The 14,412-nt window shown below is 41.0% G+C and overlaps 1 protein-coding gene across 1 annotated transcript; it reads right to left on the bottom strand.

Moving 5' to 3' along the window:
• Positions 1-2,214: 2,214 nt before the first annotated feature.
• On the bottom strand, positions 2,215-13,431 carry LOC136427743 (microcephalin-like). The gene is made up of 16 exons (XM_066416882.1): positions 13,053-13,431; positions 12,271-12,424; positions 11,961-12,025; positions 11,540-11,722; positions 10,955-11,177; positions 10,296-10,387; positions 9,751-9,869; positions 9,433-9,523; positions 8,777-8,965; positions 8,454-8,598; positions 6,767-7,956; positions 6,381-6,529; positions 5,694-5,856; positions 5,127-5,204; positions 4,265-4,496; positions 2,215-3,728 (listed from the first exon to the last, which is right to left on the bottom strand). The coding sequence occupies exons 1-16, from the start codon at positions 13,104-13,106 to the stop codon at positions 3,640-3,642; spliced, it is 3,216 nt and encodes a 1,071-aa protein (XP_066272979.1). The 5' UTR covers positions 13,107-13,431; the 3' UTR covers positions 2,215-3,639.
• Between the last annotated feature and the right edge of the window lie 981 nt (positions 13,432-14,412).

Genomic DNA, 14,412 nt, shown 5'->3' with positions numbered 1-14,412 from the left:
CAGAGAGGCCCCTGTCATGTTTTGACAGATTAGACTGTGTACATCGGTATAGTGAATTACTGTACAATGGACTGTACTACGTATCCAGTGGGTAGATATGGTTAGATGACTTAGATCAGTGACAGACCATTCTCCTTATAACATCGCCGAACCCGCGTATACATCCTTCGGGTGAACGTAGGAAGTTTCTAGGACGCAGATTCAGCTCTGCCATAAAAGAATGTGACAGATGATCACGTCAGCACCGCACTGTCAAAAGCGACTGCTATGTCCGTCCACGCGTCTGTAGCCCTTGCCGAGTCGCTGTGCAGTTTCCGACTAGATCTGAGAACTGCGACTATAGATGTACGTTAAGACGCCGGTCTTTTATTATTGCAGCAGTATGTGAATATAGCGCTGCCGCGAACCTAAAACCTCCAACAACACCCGATGTCATCCTTAACGCGAAGTCAAATCCCCTCGAAATTAAATACATTTACAGTAATAAGACAGTGTACAGGTAGATACCTATCTTTATTGAGTACAGCATGCTGTCTGCCAAACCGCAATACCGCCTTTGGCAGGCGTGCGTCTCTTTATGGTGACGACACGCCCAGTGACCCGCCCAGGACCTCCCATACGATCGCTATCAACGTGATTGTCAATGGAGACCACCACCTTCTTTTGTTAGGGAAAACAATTTTAGACATATTGGCGGTATTGTGCCTCTACATAGGCACTTATCGGCTCATTTGTACCGCGTTTGCCGATTTTTAGCGCACCTTTTTAGTAAACTTGTCGAGGACTTTTGAAAAATTTTGGTGCAGTTATCCGGCATTGGTGACAATGCGCCGTGCAGATATGCGGAGTCACTAACAATGCAGTGATTGGGAACCGGTTTGGGATTTTGGGATTCGGTGCAGTTAAATGGAAGGTGCGTTTATCCGAGGTGCAATTAAGTGGCTTCTACTGTACATTCATTGTCATTTGTAAGCTGAAATACTTGGTGAGTTTGTGTAGTTTATCTTTTCTAATAAAGGGGCAAATATGGTTACTTCCAGGCTGTTGTGTTTTTTACTGGCTCAACATTTTGTTTGGTCTTTAACTACATGTAAGATCCTTATTCAGATAATAACTACCTACTAGTAAGATGTATGAAGGTAGATAGGGAAAGTCGGATAGTTCAAGTAATGATGTTAATGTCCAAAATGTAACATGTTATACAAAGATAAGTCATGCTTTCCACTCAAATGGTTCAAATAAGCACATGCACTCTAACTCACTACAACATCCCCATAAGTAATGGAGTGGAACATGGAGTTGACAAAACTACATAGTAGTCTAGCATGCAGAAATTAAATGTAGGGCCAGGGAAATATGTAACATAAGATATAGGTACCAGTACAGAGGTTTGGGTACAGGTCTAGACCTCTACACGTTAGCCTGGAATCCATCCTATTTAGCTTCCGGCCACTACCCTAGCTCCGCTGGCCGGCAGCGGAGCTTGGGTAGCGCAGCGGAGATAGGGTAGCGGCCGGAAGCTAAATAGGATGGATTCCAGGCTATCTACATGTATCTGAACAAGCAAAAGAAAAATGGCTGAGTCTTTTTGACCTATCAGAATGCTGAATCTGTAAGTCTCACCTAGTTCTCACTCTCATAACTCTCTGAAAGGATCTCATATCAAAGCTCTGATTTCAATGCCCCAAATTTTTTGTCTTTTTCAGTGCTAAAGTTTTGGTGTCTTTAGTCACAAATAAGTATAAACTTAGTTTAAATGTATATAGGTAGTGTTCAACTTAGTACATCAACAATCCAGTATTTTGGACCGGTACTGTAAATATTTTTACGGCCCGTTTCTGTAAAAGTCACAACTGATACTTGACAATACTGTTATATTCATTTACATACATATGTATACTTTACAGGTCTACGAAAAGCCTTGAATAACTGTAATTCCTATTGCATTATTTCCACAGTGTTTGCTTTTACTATGAGTTGGAGTTGGTAATAGAACTTTGCCATATTCAATGTTGACCCAACTGCAAAAGGAAAATACTTAGTACTGATGGACAACTTTGCACTTAAAAACATTGGTCATTGCCCAGCTGCTAGTAATTTGCTACAATAGGGGCAAATCAGTAATGAAGAAGATGATATAACATGTAAATCAGAGTATATATTTATTTCAAAATATTTCAGGTAAAATAGTGAACAAGTCATACAGATAGCAAGAACTGTATACAAATTTTAATTCATTGGAACTTCAGTCTACATTTAACATAAATAAACTTCCTAAATGTATGTAAGGAGTATTGGCACTATCATAATATTGTTGTAAATAGGTAAATATAATAGTTTGCATGAATTCCTTTGAACCCCAGTTTTAAATTTGAGTTGATTGGAAGACTTTAAAGTGTGTTCAACTGAAAATCCCACAGAAACAATAAGTCCTCAGACACTTATAAAGAAGTTATATGAATTCAAAGTATTTTGGTTAAAAACTGTTAAAATGTCCGGTTACACAAGAATTCCTTATTACAATAACCTTCCAAATTTTTAAAAAACAATGTTGCTACAGTCACCAAATTCCATCAAAAACAGTATTGTCAACAGAATCATTTAAATGCAGCATTAGTTCATGAGATTGATAATATCAATATTCATGTTTGAGATAGTCTGATAAAATAAAGTAATAAAAGATTAAAATCATATAAAAGTTTCCACAAAATTACCCTGTACAAACATGCATATTAAATGTTGTATACGATTACATTACATAATGAAAAAGCAAGTTAGTCATATCTAGATCTGAATCTACATATGTAGTTCTGACATGAATGTTTGTAGGCTTGGATTTCTGAATTACAGGAACTACAAGCATGTCGAAAGTTACGAGACAGATAAAAGATTAAGACCCAGAAATGAAAATCATGGTTTGCCACTGTTCAAGTGAGTACCGCTTCAAGTTCAAGTTAGTATTGACTTTTTTAATGAGAAATAAGATACCAACAAAGTAAATATCTGAATACATAGGAAGAGTAACTTACATACTAAAATAGAAGGCCATGCAAATTTGCACTCAATCTGAAAACATCATTCTGCAAACGTACATCAGTGTTCTCACCAGGGCATTTGAGCGTAGGGGGCCCCTATGCTGTGATTTGGATCCCCGATGCTGTGATTTTGGCCCCTACGCTGTGTTTCAACCAGCGTAGGGGGGATTTTCTGTTGTTTTGATGCAAAAGCATAAAACTTTGGCCTTATTCCACAAACTTTAGCCCTCAAAATGTAGGAAATAGCGTCTTTGAGAGTTTTAAAGTTCAAAATTTCCAAGGGTAGGATGCCCCAGACCCCCTTAAATACTCCTGCCTCATCCTCACACCTGTAGTGCTCGCCATGTGGCTTTGCCCCGCAAAGATGCCCCTACGCTGTGAAAAAATCCTGGTGAGAACACTGGTACATGATGAAAGGAGTGCAACCTTATACTTTTAAAAGTTAAAGTTGCAATATGGAATATACAATGTAGATATCTTGCACAATGGATAGATCCAACAGTCCTCATGTCATAAACATGTACAAAAAACAATTGAAAATATTACATAATACCATATTAGCAAATTGATTTGGCTCCTACTTGATATATGGGCGCTTCATACATCAGAACTCTGGGCTTGATGCTCGCCGTGTTTTCTCCGGCTGTACAAGGTAGTCATCCAGAGGCAGCGTCCTGTGCTCAGTGATGGAGTCTGAAGGAGAGAGTGGATACATGCATGTCTGTACACTGTATGGTCTATCTTTGATAAATGGCATAGAGTGTACAGCTTTGAGAGTATTGTTATGTACAAAAAAACTGTCACACTGTCTTGAAAGAATGGAGAAATGCTAAGATTCAGATATTTTTGAACCACAAGACAAGCCAATTGCAAGTGACCTTGTAGTCACCTTTTTCCCTATTTCATTAGATCCAAAATGTAACGAAAATAGTATGCCTTTCAATAGTGAAGCCTGTAAACACCTGCCAATATACACAAAAGAAGTTGCCAATATTCTATCAAGCAGATGCCATGTATACACATTGTACATATCTTGCACTATAAATTGGTGCAACAATTTTAACTTACATGTAACATTATTGATAAAGGTCAGACATCAAGGTTATACACAAGATGAGACCAACGAAATGTAGCTGATGCTGCCTGAAATGTCTGACGCTTTACAAAATCTATCCAGTTGCTTGTGTAGCTGTTATCTTGTGAATTTGAACTTGTAGAGTGGTACCAACCTAAAACCCAGAGCTCAGTAACAACCAACGCATCAGTCCTCCTCCGTGGATTTCCTACAACAATCCTGGCCCTCCTGATGGAAGTAGAGATTCTCCCACCGCACAGTTCCACCAATCGCACGAGGCTGGAGTGCGGAGGGGAGGTCTGTTCTGAGATGTAGATGAGCCCGCAGTCAGAGAACAGGTCCTGCTTGTAGGGGCCCTCTGCTGCCTGCCTCTCAAGACGAGACTCCTGCAAGAACAAGTCATTTCTCAAGTCATCTTCTTACCACCAAATACACCATAACTGTCACCTTCAACAGGCATAGAAACACCAGTATACTGTTAATCCGTTTGATATTGCAGTTGGCAATTCTAGCGGTTGCGGCGAAGGGAGTAGTTCACAGCAATTAATTTCAACGGTGGGAACAAACATCATTGTCTCAAATATTAGTAATCAAACATTTGCGATAATGAAATATTAGCTGTTAAAGTTGCTGTTAACAAATCTAGAATTACTGACAGTGTATTGGATCAATATCAGAATTGTAAACTCAAAACTTTCAGCAGTAACAATAGCTGTCTACAATCCTGAAGTGAAGAGGGTACTGCACTTACATTTTTTTGCATGAGAGTCTGAATACAATTACACATATACAATTTGTACACCAGAATATATTTGTATTGTCCAGCAACTCCTTCATTTATCTTGCTGACATGGACTACTATTAATTTTGAGTTCAGTGACAGCTCCCTACTAGTACTAGCTCCCCTGTGTAGGTGACCTTTTTTCATTTAGACTACAGCCAGCATACAGAGTATATTACTGTATATATACAAATTTCTCACATCGAACTCACGTAGGGAAACAAGGTCTGTTTACCTGAGCTGCAGGAAACGCCTCATGGAGTTCGTACGGTTCTTCTTCCACATAGCGCCCCACTTCACAAGACTTCAAGACCTGGGAGACACATATGCAGCATCTTATTACTATCAAATGTACCAAAAAATAAGTGTTGCCTGAGCCTTTTTTGAGCTTTGGTACAAAGAAAGAGCATCTTTTATTTGTGACATTAACAGAAGCAAACACGGGATTCTAAAACTACACTGTATTGGCAAACTGTTTGTCTTCAATTAGACTCAACGGTGCAAAGTACACCTTTGGAATTAGAGCAGGAATAATATTGGCTGGCTTGGATAACAAAGGGCAATCAGTACTCAGCTACCCTGGATACAATCTGCATCCTTCCCTCTCACTGACACAGGGAAGAGGATGGTATAACCAGGCTAGTAATAGTACATGCAGCTGCTACGCATGAAGATGTGTTTTTGCCTTCAAGCAGAGGATGATAAATGCAAATCCTCCACCACAGAGGATGCTACTAGTATCTATACACAATGTACATCGGGGCAAAAACTACAACATGACAGGATCGATGTCTGAGCTCACCCATTCTAGGGACACCAGCCAGCAGCCGCGAGCAACGGCACTCAGAACGTTGAGGGTTCTCCGATTACTGCCAGACACAACATGCGTAGTTCTCTCCGTAACGTCCCTCTCAATGTGGAAACCTTCCAACTGTTTGACCACGGAAATCAGCAGTTCCTGGTCCCTGAATTTATCATTGATATATAACACATTTCTGGATCTTAAACAACACTCAAGTCACAGTGCATTAAGAACAGACATCCAATCAGGAGCCTCAAGATTCAAGGTCAGTACAGTCAAACTTCCCAAGAAGACCACTCACTGCCATGGGACTGATAAAATCTGGTCTATGCTGACGGGTGGTCACTATAGATAGGATTCGTAATGCTTGTGTCGATGAGGAAAATTATCCAAGGGACCACCAAAGAGTGTTCACATTGGCCAGGTGGTCATTATGCAGAGGTGGTCACTAGTACAGGTTTGACTGTATACCTGGGGCAAATGGGATGTGTGAACATCTTTTCTCGATGAACGCTATATGGAAATGTGTAAAAAAATTATTTCAGTCTGATAACAATCCACCCTCAAACAGTTCCAACTGAAGATGTTTCAATATTTTCAACCCTTGACTCAGCAATATTCATGAATGATATAAATGCTAACACACAGATAAGAAAGATATGTCTACACCATATACATGCTACTTACTTTGTGTGCATGCTGGTCATCACTAGGGCTCTCCCAGGCTTCTCTTTTTTTCCAGCCTTCTGCCTCCTGTTACATGACAGTCTGGTGGCTCCTGTGCTACTACTGCTGGTGGAACTGTCCAGGTCAGAAGAGGTTCGGTTCCTTGTAGACTGGAGAGAAAGGTTGGAGGGACAGGAATGTCCAGAATTTCACTGATTAATGCTAGTCCTATGTCATTTGTCAACAAACTTCCAGGTGGGGATGAAACAATGTGTTTCCATACAGGATGTTTTCTGAATGTTTTTAATACACATGCAACCTGAATATAAGATTTGATTTGAAGTCGAATCTGTCGAAAGTTTGTACAAAATTTAAAAGCAGAAAAGAAGCAGGTTAGTGTGGTTTACCTTGGCTTGTCTTTGTGCTTGTTTGTTCTTGTCCATCCTGGCTGACTTGGTGCTACAGTGTAACACATCTTTAGCACCTCCGCTGCTGTTACTTGAGCCAGAACTGCTACGTACCCTTTTGCTTGAACATCTGCTTGAATCTTTCCCCTTCTTACAACTCCTTCTGCTGAGACTTGTTCTCTGTGGAGGGGCAAACTCTTCAAGACTCCTTCTGGAGGGCCTTAAAGGTTCAACAACAGAGTACTGACTGCTCACAAGGTCAACAACTTCTGCATCCTCTTCAACAGGCATGGCACCGAGGGATTTCCCACGAGCTTTTCTATCGGCTTTCTGATTTCGTTTAGTTTTGTTTGTTTTCTTCTCAGGGGTCTTCTTCCATCCTGTCTGTTTTGAGTTGGGGTCGTCACTATCGCTTTCATCATTGCTTCCCCTTCTATTGGACGGATTGTTCTTCTTCTTGCTGCCCTGCCTCAGGCTTGCCAGAGCTCGTGCACTTGCTCTAGCTGCAAGTTCTCCCAACCCGTCACTACTGTCCGAATCCCAGTCCCAATGTGGCAGTGCAGCTCCTGCCTTCACAGGTTTACTCCCTCTGTCTCCTACAACATTGTCTGTCTCCACCTGTTTTCCTTTCTTTGCAACTTGCTCATCTCCAACATCAGAACTGTCAGTCGTTGCCCTCCACTTCCTTTTTGCTGCAGCGTTTTCTTTGTCTGAATCAATTCTTTTACTACTATTCGATTGCACATCTGGATCCGTGCCTTTACCCTGTGACTCTACACCAGCCCTGCTGACAGTGCTTGTGGATACTGGGGTCTGATCGCGCTTACCAGACAGCACACCTACTGTCTTCTTTACCCTATTTGTTGCAACAGAGCCAGTTGGCTCTTGTGGATGGATCAGATCCATAGATGGCCCACTGTTCATTGTCGACAGAAGGCGTCTCTTTCCTGAACCACTCTTTCCTGACTGTTGTAAAGAGGTGCTTCCTTCTTGCTCTCCATCCTTTGCTGGTAAACTTGACAGTCTTCTACTTTGTCTTCGCGGCTTCTTGCCCCCCTCACAAGAGGTTTCCATCCTTAGCTGACTGTTGCGGCTTGATACAGTATCAGTAGACACCTGTTGGTTGTCTTTGGCTACTGGCCTTGAAACATCACTGCTCTTTTTCTCACAGATACTGCTGTGGTCGGCTTCTGATCCAGCAAGTGGATAATGGAAAATGATCATTAGATAGCAACTTTTATCCAATAATAAGTAACAATATACTTTATAAATATGTGATTCTTGCCATAAGTAAAGAGAATAAGCTGATTTCTACCCAAACACACCAAACTATCTATATATTTCACTTTTAGTTCTGTGCTTCTAAAAAGCAAGATGCAAAACAGCAAGTCACTGCACAAACTTAAGTAAGGAGGAAGCAGCTACTTTGAAGGTGTCTCAAGCCTGAGGTAAAAAATATAATTTGACTGTAAATGTCAGGAAAGCCCTGATTCCACGATGTCCTACAATAATGTACGACAGGGATCCAAGAGAAGTAATCTAGACACTATCTATTGTACAAGGAAATTAGATACTGATTCCTAGTATGTCATTTCTGTATTTGATGAAGCTGTCCTGTACATGTATTACATCTACATGAACTTTTAAGCACTATGCAAATTGGAATTTTTTAATATTCAGTACATACCAAAGAGCCGTTTCTGAGACATGGCCTTTTCTGAGTTATGGGGAGATGCCTGGGTTTCCTGACGAGCCATCAGCTGATTCCTCATTTCACGCATATTTGGAGGAGTGTCAGGGATGGCTAGAGGCATGTTGGGTAATATCATCTCCTGGAATGGAAAACATAAGAGAAAATATCAGTAACAATAAAATCATCCTTATGCATCCAAGAGGTGTATGTATGATGTTACAATGAGTCAATGACCCTACTTGTCAAAAACCTTCAAGCCAAAACAGGCTTCACTTGAAGTTCTAAAAGAAGTGTCTGTGCCAGAAATGGTGACCCACCTCACTGTTGGGATCCTGTGTGTCCTCCACATAAACTGTTGCCTTTTTGCCGGGGGTGTTCGAAGGGGTCGTACCAGTCACCGTCTTCCAACGGTTTGCCAGCTCATGATGGCGGCGCCGCTTCCGCACTCTCTCTGCACTCCCTGCCAACTCCTCTTCAAAGCTTTTAGGCTGCATGGACCTGTACCTCTGTACAGCGGTGGGCAGAGCAAAAGGCATGTAAAAAAGCATGCATACTGACCAGTAGATTTTTAAAAAGTTGTGGCTGAAATGATCCAACAAATACAGTTTAACCTAGTAAAACTGAAATGCATCATACTTTTATCATACAGATATACCTTGTGCAAGCACAACTTCCTATTGCAACAGAAATGAGAACTTGTTGGTTCTGCGTGTTAATAACTCAGATTGAAAAGTTTATGTCCCTTGCCAGCAAACGACCCCAAGAAAGGCGAGGGACAGCAGGTCTTTGCTAAGGTCGGTTGCATCATCGGGAACACAACATTTTTGCCTTGCTGAGACTTATGCATTTGAAATCAATAAAGCGAAGGGGCGCAAATACAACTGCTTCCACAGTTTTCTTAAGAAACTTATGTTTTACCTCCACATGAAACATAGCATTTTGTTTTATTGTGAACAGGCATGCAAATTCCTACCCTTATTCTTGTCAGTACAGGTGTGCTCCCCTCATCTGGGCGGCTGATGGGATACAGACCCTCATTCACGTGGATCTGCTTCTCTCTGCAACTGGTGGGTTCAGAAGAAAACAACATAAACAGTACTATCCACGGCTGCTCTTATGCATTTCAAGGCAATGAACAATGATGTTTTCTGTCTCGCAACAGCATTGCTCCTCTGGAATTGTGCAACAGTATTTGACAAAGAAGCACACAAACATTTATTGAGGCTGTCAGAAGTTACATAAAAGCAACATTTGCAGGCTTAGAATGTCTGGAAACTTGAAAACTCCCTACCTTTCCACCCAGAGCACAGAAACAAGGTGGACACCTTTTTTAATGGCCCTGTCCAATGTGCTCTTTTTACCATCCTTAAAGACCACATGCGTCACCTCACGGGTAAGTTTTGGTTCCACCTGCACGGACAATGATACAAATTTTAAGTTCATTGTCAACATAATGAAGTGACAAAAATAATGCTTACATTGTGTACCTTAATAGATATACATGTATCAAAGTCCTGTACACATCAAATGTGATCATACAGTTTAGGTTCAGTAACTCAATTCATCCAGGTTGAAGTAGGTAATTCCAACTTATCTCCAGTAATGCAACCCAGGACCTTGTAAATAATAGATACCGTGAGCTAATCGTGCAAACACCGAGAGGTACCCAGCAGACAAATTTGTGGATTCGGGGCTCAGCAGGGGCTACATCCCCGACGGGCTCCAGCGCAATTGGCACCAAAGCATAATTGTACATGTTCCTATGTCACAGCAACTATCAAATTTACTGACAAATCTACCCTATGTTACTGTAGAACAGCTTGCCATAAAACCTACCTGAGCACCCAGCAACTCCAGTTGCCTAGCAACAGCTTTGGAGCGATTTTCCATAGTGTCATTGCAGCGGACCTCCACATACACAATAACATCTGTGGTAGAATGAAACAAATCAGTCTAAAATGTAATGTAGATACAGTAGAAAAACTGCCCAAGAAGAACACTGACAGAGAACTCAGACTAGTCAGAGGAAAGACACATACATGTACAGCTCTGGCTCCCTGCCTTAGCAAATGTCATGAAACAGGTAAATAGGCATGTACATGTACATGCAATCAAAAGCTACATCCTGATTTGGTTATAAAAAAAATTCAATGGTAGGCTACATAGGATGCTTTCTGACCAGTGAAGCACTTAAACTTTTAAAGACTTTGTACATACTCGGACCCGAGAGGGGATTATTCCCAATCCACTAAATACACCTTCTGAGATGAATTCTGCAGACCAGGGTTACTCCTCCCTAAGAGCCAGATTTGGACCATTCAGAACAGGATTTGTGAATCAGGATCGATCCCTGTGCTTGAGTAAATCCTAAATTGGGAATTCTGGTTTAAAGGGAGTTAAATTTCAGGCAGTCTCCATAACAATACTAAATCATAGCCTTTATCATACAACCTTTATACTTAACAACCTGAAGACGCATTTGGGGTTACTCTTACCTTTCAGAACCCTGTTGTCCACTCGTTGTGTGGCAGAAAGCATGTCACCATCATCATCATCACTGTCCAGGACCAGAGCCTGGTTGGCAGGGCTCGGTGTGTCTGTGGGCAGGAGCAGACTAGCCTGGTCCTGACAGCGTGGGCTGGGGGTGTCGGCAGGTAACATCAGCCTCTCCAGACTGGGATGGCTACTGACACCTGGTCTCACTGTGGGTGTGCCAGGCTGAGAACAAATAGAAGTTGTAGGGCCATTGTCAGGGTATTTGTCTTTATCTACTTCCAAAAAATAAAGTCTCTTTTTACAGTATGGCTGGTACAGTATGTTATGTCAATCACTGTCCATTGTCACATAATCATATCTCCTATGTTTTTGCAATTAGCCTTCAGGCATAATCTTGAAAATAAACTCCAGAGAGCCGACAGAAAAAAAAAACAGGGCATACGATCATAAGGTGAGTGGTCACAATCTTCTCTCCCAAGCTCTACTTCAAGATTTTCTCTCCCAACCTGTGCTTGGAGAGTAACTCATAAGACCTGTCATTTCAAAGGAGTAACAGAATGAACTCTTCATTTAATTAGTCTTACCCTGGGTAAATTGGGCGAGTCAAACTCCATTTCCCTGACACTGTGAGAAGTGGTGTTTCCCAGGGCCGTCTTGTGACTCTTGCTGAGAAGGCTGGGTGATTCCAGGTCCATATTTTGTACTGATAGGCTTGTGACATCTCCAGGCCGGAGGTTCAATCCTTGACTCCCGCTGAGCTGACACGACTAAAATTGAAAATATATTTTGAGTTTTTGAATACTTACAGTGTACAGTTCACTCATTATATACCTTAAAGTAACAAAAACACCCTTGAAATGTGTTCAGCATTGAATAATTATGACAGGTTGTTATGAGAACTGTGTGTAATAGCAGACATTACATTTGCCACTACTGTATAGTAGTACTATTGTCACTATAGAATTATCTCAAGAGTTTTAAATTAGAATGAAGACATAGCCTTACTGGACTACTGGGGTCATCCCAGCTGTTACTGGCCACACCCACACTGACCAGGCTCCTCCGACTTTCTGAAAAAAAATTTAAAAAAATAAAAACTAAGATACCTGAAGAACACAGTACTATCACTAGTAATGCGATATGACATGATGACAATAATACTATAATTTTCCCCAAATAATAACACAGACAAACAACAAATCTTTTAGATCTAATAGTACCAGATCTATTCGTATTACTACAGTAGCAATCGTTTTCAAACCAATGACAAACATAATTTTCATTTTCATATTTTCAGAACAGTTTAGAATCTAACCTGGGCGATTTGTTTTGGCACTTCCATTTGCAGCAAGACTTTTCTGTCTGCCAGGTGTTCCTGACGAACTCCTGCCAGGCTGGGCCAGACCTAGGACACTCCGTCTGCGAGAGCTTTGGCCAGCTTTGATGGCCAGTCTGCTTAGTGGAGACAGCTGGAACAAAGCGTTGTACATATTAGATTACATGTAAACATAATTTTCATCATAACCATTAGCTGCTGCGACTCTGGGAGGACGTATTTGCTTGAATACAATTAGTATAAATTTCATGTCTAGCGATATAATAGACGTTAAGCAAGGTCAACAACAACAACAACATAATTTTATATGTAGGACATAATATATTAGCAAATACATCCTCCCCAGATTCACCACGGCTGCATAACCATTTGTATTGACTATTTGTATCACAGTGGAATTTGAGAGATCTGGAGGTCTGAAATATTATTTCTGATGACGGTTGAAATCTCCATCATACTCATAGTCCATGGTCAATTAAAGGAGGTCATAGAAAGACCTGATCTGAACTAAACTGGATCGTGTCCTTTTGAAATATGGATCTATGGACTTAAGAAAATTACGTTGGCACAGATTAATCTGTTGGACTGCTTTTGCCCTTTGGATATCGCCATTGCCACCGGTAAATCTGCTTGGAGATTAGGCACAGATGACAAAGACCAGCAGTAAACTGGAGAGGGGGGCAAAACTAAAAAGCTCTAAATTTTTATACACAACACAAACCGGTCAACAAAAGATTCAAGTTTGTCGTGAATATGCTTACCTCAGTTGGTAACGGCGCCATAGATCTTCGATTGGATGACCTGCTGGGAGCCATCTCATCAGACGGGACTCTTTCAGAGGCAAGGAAATGTTTGTCTGGCAGAAATTATGTCTGGTGTCAAAATATTTGACTGGAGGACGATCGCCACAGTAACGTTACTGTGTCGTTAAACCTAATGAATTTGAGCACAGACCCGCGATAACAAACTTATCACAGCAGCCTCGGCGATGAATAGCATCTCTTCGTGTCTAAGGTTCTCAATGAAAGACCAAAGAAATTGAACAGAGAAAATTTTCGTAATCAACCGACCCAACTCTCAATTCAAAGATGGCGCCTTGAAGAAGGACCTGCCCAGACTTGCCCAGTTGTCGAGCATGTCGGGTATCACGTGACTAACAAAACTAAGTCCTGGGATCGGGAATGAAACATTCTTGTTCCCAGCATCCAAATGACATCGTTTCTTTTCCACATCTATCAAAATTATAGTTTTTATGAATTCGACATCGCATTGCACCAGTGTCGGTTGTATGAAAAGTGTTGCGTTTTGAGGAATGATAAATTAGAGTGACGAGTGTCGAGTTGACTTAACATTGTCCATGCACGAGTTATTATAGAAACAGTGCGCTTTCATTGACCAAGGAGGTTTTATATAAAACCTCCTTGCATTGACTTACGGCCTGGTTGAGTTCCTTTGAACAATCAGTGGAAACAAAAGCAGCATAACTATCAGATCATATATGATGGCATGGTGCTTGGGATGCCTATATACCAAACTTAAAAGTACAAAATTCATGTTTATGTTAAATGGTGGTTATCTGAATGTTATAGCCTAGGTATGATATACTACAGTATACTGATATATTGCTTTAAAAAGCGCCACCATCCGAAGTCACAAGAAATTACACTAATCGCCGTCGCATATTAGTACCCAAGAAAAACATGGTAAATACAAAATTAGATAAAAACACTAACTTCATTATATGGATGATATCCGCGTGCGCATCAATTTTCGTCGACCCGTTTCCAAAAAAACCCTGATGTGTGCGACCACACTAGCTGTTAACCGTAGAAAGAAGCTAGTCCCTACCAGACTAACTACGCCAGGGTTTCACTTGTAGGCTCCGCTAAACGGGCAAAATGTGATCTTCACTGTGGACTGACTCTACTGGCTAATTATTTCTTTTTCTGCCGAATTCTACGATTCATACGCCCGTTAGAGGGCCTGGTGGAGGCTAGAAAGAAGCTGCAAAATGAGCAAATACATGTAACAGTTACATGCCGTAAATTGCGAAACAAAAACATCGGAAAACGGATGCTACTAAAGAATGAAGACTTTCAAAATCAAAGAAGAAGATGTGAA

Source organism: Branchiostoma lanceolatum, chromosome 2 (genome assembly GCF_035083965.1).
Source record: "Branchiostoma lanceolatum isolate klBraLanc5 chromosome 2, klBraLanc5.hap2, whole genome shotgun sequence".
NCBI lineage: Eukaryota > Metazoa > Chordata > Leptocardii > Amphioxiformes > Branchiostomatidae > Branchiostoma > Branchiostoma lanceolatum.
Note: the sequence above shows the minus strand (reverse complement) of the source record. Positions and strands in the feature narration are given on the sequence as shown.